The 18,266-nt window shown below is 41.1% G+C and overlaps 1 protein-coding gene across 1 annotated transcript in view; it reads right to left on the reverse strand.

Annotated features, from left to right (window-relative positions):
* Nucleotides 1–290: 290 nt before the first annotated feature.
* st6galnac3 (ST6 (alpha-N-acetyl-neuraminyl-2,3-beta-galactosyl-1,3)-N-acetylgalactosaminide alpha-2,6-sialyltransferase 3) overlaps nt 291–18,266 on the reverse strand; it is a 152,206-nt gene continuing 134,230 nt past the window's right edge. Inside the window, exons 4-5 of the mRNA XM_086153401.1 lie at nt 16,671–16,778; nt 291–8,092 (exon numbers count right to left, since the gene is read on the reverse strand). Of these exons, the coding sequence (XP_086009527.1) occupies nt 7,903–8,092; nt 16,671–16,778 (298 nt within the window). The 3' untranslated portion in view covers nt 291–7,902. The remainder of the gene's footprint in view (nt 8,093–16,670; nt 16,779–18,266) is intronic.

An 18,266-nucleotide genomic window follows, 5' to 3' on the forward strand; every position in this document is an offset into this window, starting at 1 on the left:
CTCCTTTAGTGTTTTAGTCAAAAATAATGTATTCAGTTCTTGGGTGTGAGAAATAAAGCCTGCTTTATTTTCTGAAGCCGCCCTTATTTTTATTTATTTTATTTTTGCAGACGTTTGATGACACCTGAACTTAGACGACTTAGCTCCTTCGCCAGTATCTCAGAGCTCCCAGTGGGATTTTTAACTTTTCATTTTTGTTAAGGAAAACGCACCGCGCCGTCCCGTTCCCATGTTGCTTTTCTTTTCTTCTTTTTTTGCAAAGAAAAGGAAGGTACGTCAATGCAGCAAAAGGGTTTTCAACGTTTTCTTTAATCCCAAATGTATAGAAGACACAGGAGACGGCGTCCACGCAGGTGAAAGTAACAACATTCACAATAATTCCAGCTAATCTTAGACAGAATAATACATATAATCACAAACCTTTCTTAAACAAAACGTACATGTCATGATCTGCACAGATCCATGCAGTGCAGGGCGATATGTCACCGCTGACAGAAAAAAATAAATGGCAACATTAGCGGCGTTAGCGCAAAACAACAGCAACAGCTCCTCCCCAGGTCGTGTTAAATTACATTCGGTGTTAAATCAAATACACACACAAGGACACTTGAGCCCAAAGACCATGAAGGAAAATGCGGGGAATGTGTACGGGAAAAAAAAAACAAATTTTTTTGTCTAAATAAGAAAGCACTTTTGAGCGAATGGCCATGAGTACGAGGATAAGAACAATAAGGTGAGCATAATTCACATGACAATATGAGGGCATAAAGAAGGTTTTTTTTTTTTTTGGCCCTTCAAAATCAACACTTAAAAATAAAAGCAATGAGTAAGTATATAAAACACTGAGAAATAATAAATTAAATTAATATTATACTATCTGGCCACAGATGTTTATTCGAGACACTTCTTTTCGTAGGAAAAATCATCCTTCATCCCGCTACCACTTCTGCTGTCAGTCAGCGTGAGGATGACAAGTGTTTCATTTAACTACTTATTTCTTTACAAGTTTAATTAATCAAGTGCGTCTTTCTGTTTGCACATTTACAATGAATCCCTGCTCGCTACTTGCCGGCCGGCCAGGGAGGCCGCAGAGCGCCGCTGAAACCTGAAAAATGTGTGTTTCCAGCCTCGGGATGTCAGTCGGTGTGTTTCTTTTCTTTCCATTCGCTTTCGTGCTTCTCGAATGCAGCTTCCCCGTGAATCACAACTGATTCATGTGCGAAAATAACAGGGAGTATTCATCATTATAATATAGTTCATATATATATATGTACACAAACACACACATATATATATATATACGTGGATTGTTTTCCGGAGCACAGCGGCTGAGAACAATGGGATGTTTTGCTGAGCGGAAAACTAACAGAATGCACAGCCTGTAAAAAGGGGAAGGATGGCAACAAGCTACCAGCAGCTGATACAAAGAACGCTTCATTTAGGCCAAAAAAGGGGAAAAAAAATGTAAAAATTGAAACTAAATAAAACAAAATAAGATAAAATAAATGCTGAGTGGTACTGGGAAATTTTAATCTGTTTCCACTGTTTTTCTTCCCTTTTCTTGTCATAAAAATCTGCCAAAAAATCCTATTACCGTATGAACAGGATGTGGAACAAGGATTTTTCCGCTAATCTTCCGAGTCCAAATACTTGATGTCGCATAAGATATTTACATCTCGTGAAACACCCACTTTTCCTCTTTTCTCATGTAATCAGAAATAGACAGCTCACTGATGTGACATGTCGTGCGACACATTTTATTTTTAGCTTATCACTGTCTGTTCTTTGTATGTTATGCTGCTGCTGTCATATAATTTCCCAATCCTGGGATCAATAAAGTACATCTCTCTCTTCCTCACTGATGACAGAGACTGATATTTCATGTATTCACTCAGAATCTGTTTCTGCTTCCATATATATATATACAATATACATATATATATGAGATGAGAGATGAGATGAGAACAGCTTTATTTATCCCGAAGGGAATTGTTGTGCCAGAGTTTCAAGTAAAAAACATAACAGTAATAGATATTAGTAGAAAGGAGGAAGAATAAGAAATACAATGAAATATGAATATATAACTTGTTTAAAAAAAATCATAAAAAATATATCCTTATCATTGCTTGTTCTGGTAAGTTTTTCACAAACTATGGACATTCACCCTCTCATAAACGCATGCAGGGTCTCTAAATAACCTTCTTCATATTTGGACTGCTGGAGGAACCAGAGAACCCACTCAGACATGGGAAGGTATTTCCCCGGCCACCGGCGTTCGTGGCCAAAATAATAAAAAAAAAAAACTATCTATATATATATATATATATACTTTTAAAATGTCCAAACTGACAAATAAATGAAGGGATACTCTAAATATATGATTCAGGAGGTGATTTTAATTCACTCAAGGAGTCACGCTGATTGGTCGCACGAATGCTCAATCACAGTCTGAGTGGAAAAAAAAAAAAGAAATTTGAATAATAATAATAGTAATAATAATAATAATAAATATATCGTAAATTCCAGTATATAAGCCGCTATTTTTTTCACATGCTTTGACAACTGTGGTGTTTACAACAAAGTGGTTAATTTATGGATTTTTATAGGTTAATTATGGCAGCTTCTTTCCGCCAGTGGACAAATTGAATTGTTTTGGTAAGCCCACTCGCATTTGCAATAATTCTCAGGTTCAACCATTTTGAACTTTTTGCACACCACCCCATCATGAAAAAGACACGCAGAATTGCAGAGTTGCTTCACAAAAGCTTGGCATCTGTTCTAATAATGTAAAAACATTTGCGTTATTCAGCGATAGTTGTAGATGTTATTATCATTTATTTCATTAAAACTTTTCAAAAAAATCTTTCCAGCGTTAATATCTCATGTTCACCCACAGCTTATAGAAAAGTGAGGTTTACTTATGTAATTTTTTTTTTTTAAAGTAGGTGCAACCTATATATAGGTGCGCTCTATAATCCTGATTTTATGGTATGCAGTGGAGCGTCACTTCTTCGTGGTTCGGCTTTCGCGCCCTCGCTACTTCTCAGAATTTTTTTTTAATTTGATTCTCACCATTTATTGTTCTTTTGCATATTTTGGCAGTATTAGAATTTTTTTTTCGTTATGAAATACCTATATTCCAGCCTAAGAAGAAAAAAAACAGTAAAAAATATAGTAAAATTTTTCTAAAATTCATTTTACAAATGAAATAAAATAAAAAATCTCCTTTTATGGTACGCATTCTTGGAGATGGCTTCTCCGACATGATGAAGTCTGCCAGCGAGGAAGAGGACAAAAGAGACAAGAAGAGAAAGAAACCGAAGAGACTGGTCTCACACTTGACTTGCTGATATGACAAACACCGCAAAAGCCCTGCAAAATATTTGGGACGACGATATAGTTCGATCGGTCCCCTTTTGTAACTTGATCGATGGGGCCGTGGCAGTTTATAAAACCATTTTCAACCAGAAAAAAAGCAGAGACGGCAACTGTCTATCACAATGTTTCCGTGGAAAAAACCGCCAGCAAAGCATATGTATGCTCAGGGAGGTTCATAAAGGGCTAATATATCTGTAAATACCACCAAAATGATCACATATCTACTTCACAGAAATTCACTTTTTGCAGGGGGTATATAAAAACAACATGCATGCAACGCCGGGCTAGTTGCTACTTTGGGTTCTGTGGTTGCTCGCACCCAAGAAAAAACAGTTTCTATCTTCCTCCTCAGATCTTATCGTCTCTGCACAGGAAATCTAATCTTGTTAGTCTGTACTTGACCAACTACTTCATGTTGGATATCTTCATGAGCACAAGGCATGACCAATGCTGTGATGAAAAGATGAAAACACTGGCGGTCCATCTCGCTGATACCTGTCCCGGTTGGGCATGACCCTGCTTTTGTTTCCTGCAGGAGTCAGCATGGTTAATTTAAAAAACAGGACGTTTTCATAACCTTAATCATTGCCATTTTGTGATCTATTTTTAACCTTTTTGTTGTCCTCCTCCTGTTAATTGTCTCTTTTATTTACATTTTTATTCAAATTTGTTATTTTTGCACTGCTGTGACAAAAGAATTTTCCCTCTGGGGGTCAATTTAGAATTTAATCTTATTATCTTAACAACAGTGTACCTCTTTACAGGTGTTACGTGAGCACTAATGAGCTAAAAACAACCCTGCTGCTGGTTAGCTAAGTACAATGCCTATGGAATCGGTCGTCCATTGAAATGAATCAAATATACGATCTGAAAAACCCGAAGTGCTCTTTATGTTCGGGGTGCTGCTCACCCATTCACCATTTTTTCAATCACGAGACAATATTTGAAGCAAAAAAGGGATGTGGTTTGCTGTTACAATTCTGGGCTTCGGTTGGATCCATAGGGGTTTTCAATGTAAGAGATAGATCAGCGTAGCGCAGAAGTAAATACATCATGATGTTGGTGCTCAAGGAAAAAAAAAAAACAATGAGAACATGTCTGAATTCTAATTGGAAAATAAAAAATAAAAAAAAAATCTGTACTTTGTAAACGTTGGGAAAATGACAGTTCCTCTCAATCCTGACTGATGCGCGTTCAAGAGAAGGTTTCATTCCCGAAAGGCCGCCGCCAACGAGTGTTGAGTGGGTGTGGTTTGCGTTGTAACGTTTGGGTTCCCGTTGACGTTCGCGTTGACAACATGTCAAGTGAGTCGCTATGATCGCAGCCGTAATCCCCACGTACTCCTGACACCAATCAAGAACCAGATACGACAAAAGAGATGACGCGGTAACCTAAAAAGCTACATCTGGCCTTTTTTTTTTTTTTTTCAAAACTAAAAAAATATAAAAGAAAGAGCCTAAAATAAGCAAAAAAAACATGCTACACATTCATATATTTTCACTGCATCCAGAAAATCCTTTAAATTTAGGTAAATCTTACAATCAGTCAGGTATCATATTGTATTTTTGTTAAAAACAATTAATGCACAATTCAACACTGTATAATCCTGCTTTTCTTACCAATATGCTGATGGCGTTTAGAGTGTATCTTTTCATAGCAAAAATCTGTTGATAAAGTAGTCATAATCTGTGGTGTTTTTTTTTTTTTTTTTTTTTGGATTGCTTCCATTCAATGACAAAAATACAAACACACTATATTGTTTTTTTTTTCTCTCAAAATATTAAATGGATGTCAACAAGAGAAAGTCCCCCCAAAAATTATACTTTTAGTGGTTTATCATGGACGTTACAATAGTCCTGCTGCTATTCTATAAAGTAGGGTTGTGGGAATTGTAGAAAAATAGTCATAGACATACATGTTTGGCTCTTCCTTCTGCTTCCGCCGCACAAAGCTTCGAATAGCTTCCCAGCAGCGTATCATGTCACTCGGAGTATTTTGTTAGATCAAAACTTGATAGAGAAGCTTGACGGTGAGTGAAACTCTGCTCGGAACGAAAGTTAGCCGCCAAAAAGAGACAATGTCAGGTACCTGTGTCTTCAAAGGGAGCGCTTTGGTCAATGGGTCATGATTTTGCCCGAGGAGTCTGACATCGACAAGAAAGCTGTAATTTTGTCTGTAGGGGTTCTCAGTCATACAAGTTGCAGTTAAACCTTCGCAAATTCCATCGTGGCAACCGGACTTGAAACGTTCCCAGAATCGAGGAAGCCTCTTGGATGAGAAATCAAGTCAACTTGCCTCGACAACATTTGGAAAGGGAAGTGATATGTCAGCGGAGGTTCTCAGTCATCCAGGTCATGGTGAATTCTTGTTGACATCTTCTTGTCTTGGCATCTGGACTTGAATTTCTTCACTTGAAGATGTCTCACCCATCATCCGAGACGTTTCTTCAGTTTTTTTGACCTATGGGGAGTTTCTGAATATACAGTAACTGCCAAGTTTTTGGGCTGGTCTAGGTTATCCCAATGAGTTGCTCTCAGAAAATCCAGTAAATTGCACATTTGTTCCAACGAACGACACCGCCATTAGCAAAACCCCCCTTTTATATGTACTTTCTGCAGATCAACTCTTCCACTTATACAACAAGCCACTACCCGCCCAAAGCCCTGGCAGTTATATTCGGAAACTCTATTAGAGTAATTAGAATTGAAGAAGCCTCTCGAAATTTAAGGGAAGCAATATTTAATTTGCTTGTTTGTGTTTTCATTCACTGACCCACCAAAATGTTAACTACTTCCTGTTGTATATCTTCATGAGCACAAGAAATGACCAATGCCGTGATGTAAGATTTTGTCCGTGTCGCACAGCGCTTGAAAAAGTGCAACTTTTGAGGCAAGGATCTACAAGCAGGCGCTAAAGCTACACCCTGAGTTTGTTTAAGAGACACTGCATTACTGTAAAGGATTTCTTTTCCCATGTTGAGGCTACATATGTTTTCAACATGACCACATTAAAATACACGGCAACATCTAGTGTTCAATCGTTTTCGGCAGGCAGCTCCACCAAATCAATGCCACATCACAAAATGGAATAAGAGCGTGTAAACTGCAGGGAAGCTAAAAAACTGCGACGCATACCAGTCACAGGGGACATTGTGCATGAAGTCTCCAAAATTAGAAGTCTGTGAATCTGTTCGGTGCTCGCCTCCTGGCTACCCTTCTGACCAGGACGCTACTTCGGTCATGGCTACAACTGACGGGGGGAGTCTACTTTCAGCGACACCGCGACGAAATGGGTCAAAGCGTCCGAAGACAAATGGGAGGACATGTTCAATGTGGCGATATCGTTACACAAAGAGGCACAAAGTCTATGAGAAAATGAGTTACGGCGCCGGAGCGCGCTGGTGCATCCTTTCCCGTCTCCGCACAATGAACTGCAGAGTATAAAAGCAGGCACAAAATGATAATAGAATACAATTAACTTCAAATGGCATCACTGCACACATAAATCTCTTCCCCCAGCGGGGTCACAAATGACTTAGCTCTTTCTTCGAGGATGGAGTTTTCTAATCGCGCGTTGCTCCATGTGTTGTGAGGCTCACGCTGTCAATGGCGCGTTCTTAAAGAGCAAACTTTTCTCCGCGGAATAAATTAGCGGCACGTAGCGTTTGAGCCACCCGCTTCAAAAATGAAATTGTTCGTTTTTTGTTTTTTTTTTTTATTTTAAAGAAAAAAACAAAAAAAATTGACATCTTCCGCATCCCGCGTCAACAAGAATTTCACGGGCGATTACAAAGGCTGATCCATTTTCACGTTTGATCGGCGTAAAAAGCGAACGCGGCGGCTATTTCTTTTTCTTTTTCGAGTGACCTTGCCTGCTGAAGCCGGCGCAGACGGAGCCGAGTAAATTGAAACTGACAGAGCATCTGCTATCAATAGTCCCTCAGTCAAGAGATGAACGCTTGAATGATACTCGCTGTAGATTCATTAGCGCCTGACAGCAGACAGACACTGTGGGAAAGCAGAGCAGGCCAGGTCGTCCACGACGATGTGACAAAATATTGATATTCGGCCACTTCTCCCATCGCCTGTTGACGGACAGTTTACCACCCCGTTGAGTTTTTCCTCCCGTTTTTCATCTTTGTCCGTCCTTTGAACCACACTTTGCTGGACTCACGGAGCAGCAAAAAAAAATGGATCCATTATTCAGGTCGCTTTTTTTTTTTTTTTCCACCCTCAGCGTTCCAATCTGTGAGGAAAAAGTGTAAATATTCAAGAACAAGAGATATGTCGGTGCCGTCCTGGTTGGTCGGACATTAATGGAAATCTCTCTGCCCGGGTGGCTTTTGTCAACAGAGGCTCCTGGATAGGAACCAACCAGGACTATACAAACAACCGTCAGGCGAGTATAATTGATGGATATGGAGCCAAAAATGAAAAATCTATGCACTCTGGGGACTCTGTCTCTCAGCAGGGGGAGACTCGTCCGGTAAAATGACGATGCTTTTCCACGTGGGTCGAGCCGGGGTCACGACAGCTGCCACGGCGGGTTGAAGAATTTGATGGCGTGCGTTTTGGCCCACTTGGCGAACACGGATTTCTCGGTAATGAAGCGGTGCCCGCCGTAGGGGGCGTTCTCGTGGAGGACGTACTCGGCGCACTCATCCCGGCTTCCTGCCTCGTAGTAGTGGTAAGGGACATTTCGCAAGCCTTCGGTCCTAAGTTCATAGAGAAAAAAAAATAGTTAGAATTCAATTCGATATTCAAGACTTGCTAGTTTGTCGACGTGGTTTCAAATCCCATCAGAATAGCATTGGAATACATCTGTCTTTTGAGGTTACCACAGACCATAGGGAAGAAGAAGAAAGCATTTATTTTCACAAATAGTCATACATACAGCACAACATCAGTGAAATTTGACCACTGCATTTAACCCATCATGGATGAACCATGAGCAGATGTCTAATTCCATTATCTATTTCCTTTTTTTTTTTATCCTTGTTGTCACGCTGCTTATCCAATTTTTCCCTTGTTGTTCTTTTTTCATTCTGTTATCTATTTTTATCTTTGCTGTTGTTGTTGCCAATTTTTTCTTCTGTTTACATGTCTCTTCTGTTTTATATTGTTATTCAAATTTATTGATATGGTAATTGTTGTGCTGCTGTGAAAGGAAATTTCCCCTATGTAGTATTATCTTATCTAATCTTATTTCTGTAAGGACAGAATGTGGTGCTGGGTACCAGTCAATACTAACTGCTAAGAGCATGAGCTGCTTTTGCATTGTTGGACCTTTTTTACAGTTCCTAGAACCTTTCCAGGAAGCAGCCTGTTTCTTTGCGCATCCAGACAGCATAGGTGTAACATGGACCTTGGTTCCTAGAACTACTTCAGCTCCCATTCCAAGGGAGGTTTTTTTACGATTCCAGAGGAACTCGTATGACGTACGTCCAGACAGCATAGGTGTAACATGGACCTTGGTTCCTAGAACTACTTCAGCTCCCATTCCAAGGGAGGTTTTTTTTTTACGATTCCAGAGGAACTGGTATGACGTACGTGCTTGGCGATTGGTGGAACTCATAAGCCACGCCCATTCCCGGATACTTTTTGTGAACCGTAACCAAATTTGAGCTGGACTGTTCTAAGAATTCTTTTGTCCGAGAGTAACTAGTGTGTCAAATTTGGCAAACGTTTTGAAGGATTTGCTAGCATCCTTATACACTTCAGATTTTGTCCTGTATTTTCCGAAATGTAAGCCTCCACATTTTTCACATACTTTCAGCACTGCGGCTTAAACTATGATGCGGCTTATTTATGGAGTTTTTGGGGGGCTAACGTGGCATAACATGGCGCCAAAACATTTAGCCTGGTCCCATCAAAGCTATGAAATGACCGTAAAATTCTGAGGCTGTTAAATTCTGACACGGAACAAGACGAGTTTAATGGTTTTAGTGCGCAGAAGGAAGATCAAGACAGCGATCAGCTGGAGAAGGACAAAGCCGGGATAGAAAATGGATGGGTGGATGCACCTTTCCTTGGGTTATTTATTATTGATCTTTTTCATCAGCCATGTTACAGGCACTGTTTGGAAAATAGCATTTCCAGTATGTATTTGTGGATGTACGGGTATATATTGATTAAAAGTAAAAAAAATATTTTCCTGTGTAAATGTTACAACGTTGACACCTGCACCATATAGGCAAGTGCAACCTATACACGTACACATATATTTGTTTTTCTTATCTTTAGCCGGTGAAGCTTATATTCAGCTGAGCTCAATAATCTGGAAATTACGGTATTCTAAGAATAAGAATAAGAATAAGAATAAGAATAAGAATAAGAATAAGAATAAGAATAAGAATAAGAATAAGAATAAGAATAAGAATAAGAATAACTATTTATCCCAAAGGAAATTGTTGAAATCTAATGCAACACAGTTGGATTTTAACTAAAGATTGAATTGTACATTTCCTAACTCAGTAAATGAAAGCAATAAATGAACAGAGAAGTCGTATTCAAATTCACACCAGCTTCAGAAATTATTTTATTATTTTTCTTAGTGTTAAATGTTTGCTGATGATACCCTCTACTCAAGCGTGCAGAAGCAATCAGTTTACATGGTGTTTTGAAGTTTGTTGTTTGGTTGTGAAAATCCACTGAGGGCTTCTCCTCCAAATTGAGGGGTTTTGGTTTGGAGTCCAGTGTCGGCCAGGTATATATTCTGAAATTTGACGCTGTGCTGTTCGTGCCCGACTTCATGCTCTGCCGAAATTGGCTTCCATCCAAAAAAAAAAAAAAAACATGTGACATTATCCTAAACTCAGCAGACTACAAATTTAATGTCTCTTAGACAGCCATTGATATGTTTTGTAAAACAACAATCTGGAGAGAACACAATCAGCTCCCGCAGCCCCGTTACAGCACCGGCGCCGGCAGGAACTGAGAGTCATTAACACATTTCACCCCTTTGGGCTTTAAGACACAAGCTACAAGAACAGTTTTCAACACAGCCTGGAAAGGATTCGCCTGAAGTCATTCATTCCCTTTTATCGGCTGCTTTCTCTTCTTCCTGTCTGCGACCACCAAACGCTTTGTTCCACGCTGATGCGAAATCGAGATTGGAGACACAAAGCGATAGCCTCCTCGTGGTTGTGTAGCGCATTTTGCTAACGCGCTACATGAACAATCAAAGGTATGATCCTTGGATGGTAAATAGTTGTTTTGTGTGGCGCTACGTGAACAATCAAAGGTATGATCCTTGGATGGTAAATAGTTGTTTTGTGTGGCGCTGCCGAATGCTACAGAATGATGACAGCCTCCTTGCGTTGTTTTGTTTCAAGCTAAAATGACATACCGTATTTTCTGCATATAAGGCGCACCTAAAAGCCTTTAATTTTCTCAAAAACCAACAGTGTGCCTTACAATCCGATGCGCCTTGGATCAATATTGGTTAATTATGGCTACCGTAGTCAGGGTGCGTCTCCAAAGTAGTAGCGGTAAAATCGGCAAAGGGCAATTCCAGTCCCGAACCACTTGTGTGTGTATAAAGACCCCAATATGGCACCTTTCAAGAGACATGCTTTCATTGCCTTGAGTTCAAACTCAGGCGAGGGAATTCAACATTAATGAATCAATGGTACGGAAGTGTAGGAAGCAACAAAATGACCTAGAAAAGAAGACCAGTTTCCGAAGAAACAAAGTGAGATGGCCACAGTTGGAGGACTTGAACAGTGTGTTGTTGAACAGAGAAGCGTCTTTACAGTCTCTATTCGAATGAAGGCAACAGTGCTGGCTCGCGACATGAACATCAATTAATTTAGAGGCGGTCCTTCTTGGTGTTTTCGTTTTATGAGTTGGAAAAAAACAGTTTTCAACGAAGGCGGCGCAATTACCAGTAAGAGCTGAGGTACGGTATGTGCGGTACCGTATTGTGAATGCACTAACTTGTTTTGGTAGTGAATGGGGTTGTCAGAATATTGATTTGTATTCAATTAATAAAGTTTGACTGACTTATCTGACTGTTTTGTTGACATTCCCTCAAACGCAGCTTCATCTAGTGGATGCATAACGTAACTCCAGCCACTACAGTAATTTCTATTCTATGAGCCTTATAATGCAGTGCGCCCTATATCCGAAAACACTTTTAAAACAGGCCATTCATTGACGGTGAGCCTTATGATCCAATGTGCCTTATAGTGCAGAAAATACGGTACATAGGGCTTCCATTGTACCGCGTTGTTCTTATTGCATTAATCACCATGGAGTCAGGGATGTGGAATTATGCAACCGGTTGGAATCGTATGACTCTGAACTGATGATTTTTTATTTTACCGAAGCCGAAGCAGCTTTCCGACGACTGACTCCGGCGACGCTCCAAGAGTCACAGCAGCAAGAAGAGGTGGTCCGAAGAGCGGCTCGGCTCTACGGTGAAAGAATCCGAGTGGCTAATTGTGACGCATAGGAGAGGATTTCTGGAGATGCAGTGGAAACTCTTTCTGAACTGAGTGGAATGTCTGTGTCTTATAGTTCACAGCTGATGCAATAATAAAATCTGCTCCAGGCTTTAAAGGTTTTTCTTCAGAAAGCACCGATGAGCAGGGGTATGAGCATGGAATACTGTCAAACCGTCATATATTTTTGTGTTTTTTTCCATTAATATAAGAGATTGACATTTTTTCTGTACTGAAACACAGTCTAAAAAAAAATTCACACAAAATGGTATCAGAAGGATGTTCCTGCTCCAATGGCTTCCATCACAATACATCTGAATTGGTCGACTGACTGGATCTAATGTTCTCTTCGAGCTGAAAACCGGATGCTTTCACTCGACCCATCCCAGGTTTAACAAGGTTAGCCGAGTTCCGTGGAATAACCTATTAATAACAGCGACGCTGCTCCCGGATGGTCTGGTCATTAGATGGTTCTTCTAGGGGCCTTTGTTTGTTCTGAAATGTCCTCCCTTGGCCGAATGACAGAACACAGGGCGGAAGGCATACAATATTAAAGTGGCATCAGGCGGGAGTCAAGGGGTTGAAGGAAATTACAATTGTGCACAAACAGGAAATAAAAAAAAAAAACACAGCCCGGGGCATCATATTGAGAAAAGAAGAAGTCTAAGGCCGAGAATACACAGTGCCCAGGTAGGTATGGCTGAGGGAAAATATCTTTGAGAGGGGATACAGAGCGATGGGAATTAACGCTACCTTGTTCTGGTCAAATATAGGGCAAAGGGAACATAAAATAAAGGAAACTGAGAAAACAGAGAGAACACGGAGCTCAGGAAGTGCAGAAATAACACGATGAAGCAAAAGGCTAAGGACTTGAGGAAGAAAGGGTGGAGGAAACATCGGGCCCAGGGAACATGGGACAAAAGGAACACGGGGCTGAGCGGATATGGCGTTAGGGAAACGCTGCTGAGGGAACAGAGAACATGCGGAACACAGGATTGGGAGAAGCTGGTGCCGGTGGAGCATAAGGCTGAATAAAGATGAGACTTGGGGGGGAACAGAGGGCATAGGAAGCATACAGGGGACAGAGGATTTAAGGAGTGCAGAGCTGGCTTGGTGTGATATGAAGGTAACAGTGAACTCAAAACTCAAGGCACAGTGGACCAGGGAAGGTGAAGGTTCCCATGTATCAAATACTCTCAAACACCTTTGAAATACTTGTTTTCAAAATTCCAGCCTGTGACGGGATGGGAACACTGCAACAGTGGATCAGGCCAAAAATTGCAGAGGTGAGATTCCTGTAAAATCTTTTAATAACAGAAACCCAGATCAAACTGATCTCTCCGTTTTGAACAGAGAACAATTATGCAGTGAGGGTAAATGCATCGTGTCCATGGTTCCTCTGCTGTCCAAATACCCCCCAAAAAAGCAAAAAAAAAAGGCCTGGTTCCTGATAACGTTCCAGGAGCTGCGAAAAGTGAGAAAGTGTCTTGCTCAGTCTCTAATAGCAGCATGGACGAATGCGCGGGACAAAATGAGAATCTCCTCCAGACATGAGACTCAACTGTCATACATTTAGGAGCCAACCAGCAACAGCAACAAAACAAAAACAATGACATAGCAAATCGTAAGGACATTTCATGACGTTTAAACAGCAGATTGACCAAGGATATTGAAATGTAACTCGATACAACAGTGCATGGAGCAGTGGTCGGGAACCCAATACATGTTCCCTTGTTTTTCCCTTGCTCATTGACAACAAGGGTCACCACTCCGACAGGCTACGTTGTTCTTCTTAGGTATGCAGGTTCGCAATTACTTCAAGCATAATAAAGAAGATAAGCCTTTTCACATTGTCTGTCCGGTTTGCTTATTTCACTTCCTTGTCCATAGCAGTCGCAAGTAATACCCGAGTGGCAAGGTTCGTTGGCAGTGCCCCACTTTGGAGTTTTGCACATAAAACCAATTGTCTGTGTCGGGGCTAATTTGCTGCCACCAAGGCAGGAATGTGTGAGGTCTGTCCTCAAGAGTCACACATCCAAATACCACGTTTCATTCATCCTTGGGCCTCATATTTGTTCACTTAGCCTATAAATGCTCGTATGGCGTTGCCATTTGATTGTGCTTCATAGGACAACCTCAAATCTGCGCCTATTTTTGGTTTTAGCACCTGCAGCCTTCAATTAGCCACTTTTGGTCAGAAAAGTTCCAGGAAAACGGTTCTAAGAAATTGAGTTGGAGTAGGAGTTGGTTCCAGAAACTAGCTCCCTCTGGGGAAGTGCTGCATTCTCAAAGGCATTCTGGGAGCAGGGTAAATAGATTTAAAGATTCTGCGATGTGAAAAACACAAACCACCACCAAGAACAAGACGATGATCACAATATGGACAACATAGAGAGCGAAGTTGCCACAGCATTCCTAAAAAACTTTATTTGTCCCTGAGGGGCAAATGGGAGGCACATGGGGTAACAGCATTAAACATTATATGGGTGAATCTATATTTATATATGGGTATAATAAATTACTGTACAGAACTGTGCAAATTGTACCATTGGTAAGAGACTGTAATGTGAGCTGTGCTCTGCATTTATATAACAAATATTTTATGAGTGCCGTTACACTGGTATGGCAAAGAGGGGTTTGCAGGGTTGCAGGAATCGTAGAGTTTGAAAGCTCCGGGAACAAAGGTTGCCCTTCTCCTCTGGGTTTTGCAGCGGAGTCTGCGACCTGAGGGGAGCCACGAGAAGGCCGGGTGTGGGATGATCTTTTTGGCTGTTTTTAAGATTTGACTGTCATGGGAACAGGAGATAGGTCTGTGGGGTTGGCCAATCATTTTGGACCAAGGTGACCAAGGTAGTGCACTCCAGGCCATTCTTGTTAGGTTGTAATGTCTCTCACGCAATGGAGGCATGAGAGAATATGGTTAGGATTGCGCCGCTAACCTCAAATGACCTCAACTTCCTGAGCAGGTACTGCCAGGTACTTCTTGTTGATCTCCTCAGGGGAACTTCGGGAGGTTGTCAAGGACAGTGCACAGGTATCTGTACTCCTTCACCGTTTCTACTGGCTCCCCCTGTATGGTGGTGGTGGTGGTGGTGGTTGCCTCCGAGCCAGCGAACATCATGACCATGTCCTAGCTCACAATTCAGGCAGGAGGCTTTGCACCAGTGCGCAAAGTCCTGCAGGGTCGAACCGCAGTGGAGTCAGGGGCCAGACATTCAACATGGGGGGAGTAATAAACATGGACTTGCTAAATGGCCTGAATTGTTTTCATCTTCTCCCTGCTCTGCTTCGCTGTGTGAAACCCTGCCGTTAGCTAACTCCATACTTATTTTGGTGAACATGTTTCCGGAAACCCTTCTGTTGCGTCGCAGGCCAGAAGAGCCCCGAGCTTTTCGGCCGCGGTCTCTCATTTCTCGCTGGTTCTTTCCATTTTAGTGACAAGAAAACAGCCAACAGGTGAAAAAATATCATTTTAAAAATGTCTCTCAGCGGTCAGCAAGAAGTATCCGGTAATGGCCGTGGCTTATGACTTCTACCAAGCACTGTACGTCATACAAATGCCTATGAAAAGGTAAAAAAAACCCAAGCATGGAGTAGGAACCACAATGGTTCTAGAAACTGAGGACCTGGTTCCTCTGTTGTCCGAATACACGGGAAAAAAGGCTCAGTTCCTGAAAATATTCCAGGAGCTGCAAAAAGTACGAAAGCGTCTAACATCATCTGCTATGTGAAGAAAAATGTCAAATCGAAATGATATCCCCCGAGGACATGAAAACGTGAAGCGATAGGGCCTCTGGCAACATTTTCAGCACTCAGCAGGTTTCCTCGATTTGTAAGAAAAAAAAAAGTATCAGCCGCATGCCGCCGAATCCATTCAATAAAGACTTTAACTAGCCTCCATTTATTTGCGAAACATTACGACTGGCTCGATTTTTTTCTCCGTTGCGTGGTTTGAACTCAAAATCTCCCGAGGACTCCGCTAGAGGAATCGATAGCAAAAATAAAAAACGGGAGGACGGACGTTCTCTCGAAGCTAGCGGCGGCTTTACGACAGGGGGCGACTTGCTCAACAATGAACGCAGATTGCGGGGAAAGTCTTCTATCTCCGTGGTAAAAAAAAAAAACCTTCCTGTCAGCTTTGCCGAATAAATTCGCCCATGCTGGCGGACATTCGGGGCTATAGGACTCTCTTGGTGATGACAAGAGCTCGCGTTGTCGTTCTCGTGGGAACAGGGGGAAGTTAGCAAGGAGGCAGACGGCGAGAAAACAGCCGCCCTGAATCGCATCGGTGAATCACAAAACCTCACGGGATGAATTATTGCTCCTCTCTGCCGTGTGTCTGGAGCTTCTTTTTTATTTAAACTCCCGCTGCGCTCCGAGAAGATAAAAGGTAGGATTTTCACCACGCATTAGGTAAAAGTGTTTGATTTGGGCGCCGGCAGGAGGGTTGAGAGACACAGCTCGGGTGGAGGGGGAAGAAAAAGGCCCGGGAGTGGATCAGCTTCTGATGGAGGCGGATGTCGGCGGTGTGTTTTCACCCCGACCGGTTAGTAATCACTCACTCAAGAGTCAGAAGAGCATGGCGGGACGCGGGAGACAAAGTTTAAACGGAGACGGAAGGGAGGTGGAGTGCTGTAGCTGAGCCACCTTGGCTTGCCGTTGTGCAAAACACGGACTAATCCTATAGGGATTTCAGCAGAAACACTGAGCCAGTGGATTCTAACCTGGGTGGTTGGGGGGCCCACACTTTTGAGGAGGTTGAAATTGACCCGACGTTTTATTCCCCCCCCCCCAGGTCTGACTTTTTTACAGGGATATTTTCTCTGGGAGGTGATAGCTGGCGTCTTACTTGCAGTAGGTGTCATTTATCATGCCGTAGATATGGATCTCTTTGCACATGTCCATGGCCAGGATGAGCGTGAACCAGCCAGTGCTGAGATAGGAGCCTGACTGGATCCTGCAGAAAGAAAACAAGCAAAAAAAACAAAAAGGCAGATTTTACTTTCACATTCATCTGATTTATCACTTGCATTCATACTTTAAAAATAAAATGAAATATATATTGAACCCCGCAACCCTAAGTGGAGGATAAACTGCATACGACGGATGGGTGGATGAAGTATTGAAATAAAGTAAAATGAAATAATTACACATAACATAATGAAAGAAGAAAAAAAATGAAATCATAAAATAAAACTCAATTAAATGAAATCATGAAAGAAAAGAAAATCATGAAATAAAATAAAATCATGAAATGAAATACATTGAAATCATAAAATAAAGAAAAACAAAATGGTGACATATATTGATACAATCATACAATAATATGCAATCAAATGAAATCATGAAATGAAATAAAATAATGAAATAAAATAAACTGAAATCATAAAATAAAACAAATAACATGGTGATATGAATCAGTTGAAATCATAAAGTAAAATAGAATCAAATTATATCATGAAGTAAAATATATTGAAATCATAAAATAAAATACAATCAAATGAAATCATGAAATAAAATAAAGTAATGAAATGAAATAAATTGAAATCATAAAATAAAACAAATAAAATGATGTCATGAATCAGTTGAAATCATAAAGTAAAATACAATTAAATGAAATAAAATAATGAAATATGTTGAGATAAGTAAAAAATGAAATGATAAAATGACACAATATAAAATTAAATAAATTGAAATAATAGTGTAAAATACAATCAAATAAAGTAAAACCAAATACAAATGTGCCGCGGTTTTTTTTTCGTCGTCTTGGCTCCTTTGTGCAAGTCAAACAAAAGAGTCAACCATTCACGTGTTGTCACCACAAGCCGCCGTGCACATAAAATATTCTGCCCGGGGATCGAGCGCGGCGGGACAATCGCAACACATCGGCACGTGGAAGTTCTCACACAACTCATTTTAACAGCCAATTTACCGTGACACTAATAGGTCTGTCGAGGAGGCTTGTAAAACCCGAGTTATATTTAGACACATCAGGGCTCGCAGTTTCAGAGCGGCACATGTTACGGGAGGGGAGCGGCAGCAGCAGCACACATGTGACTGTTGCAGTAGCACAGGGTCAGCCTGCAGAAACCCAGCACTGAGCGGATATCTGGAGCTATTTAAGAGATACAAAGCAAAAGAAAGGTTATTCTTTGATCATTTCCGAGAGTATAAAGTTGCATCTCCATTGGGCCCGAGAGAAGCCCCGGTGATTTACCAAGCGCTTTTTTCCGAGACGCCGAATAAATAAATGTAAAAAAATGGCATTAAAAAGGATAGTAGAGGAGGTTGGAAATCAAAGAGAGCGGTCGAGATAATGTTCAGGGTCAGGAGAGCGAGCTTCGAGATCAAAACCCGGGAAAAAAGGACCTTTAAATGCAATCCGAGGACAGAAAAAGGTCAAACGGGAAGTCTATCGATTTATGCGATGCCACCCCCCCCCCCC

This window comes from Fistularia commersonii, chromosome 10, assembly GCF_037954325.1.
Source record: "Fistularia commersonii isolate RoL2024-O1a breed Wild chromosome 10, RoL_Fcom_v1.0, whole genome shotgun sequence".
Taxonomy (NCBI): domain Eukaryota; kingdom Metazoa; phylum Chordata; class Actinopteri; order Syngnathiformes; family Fistulariidae; genus Fistularia; species Fistularia commersonii.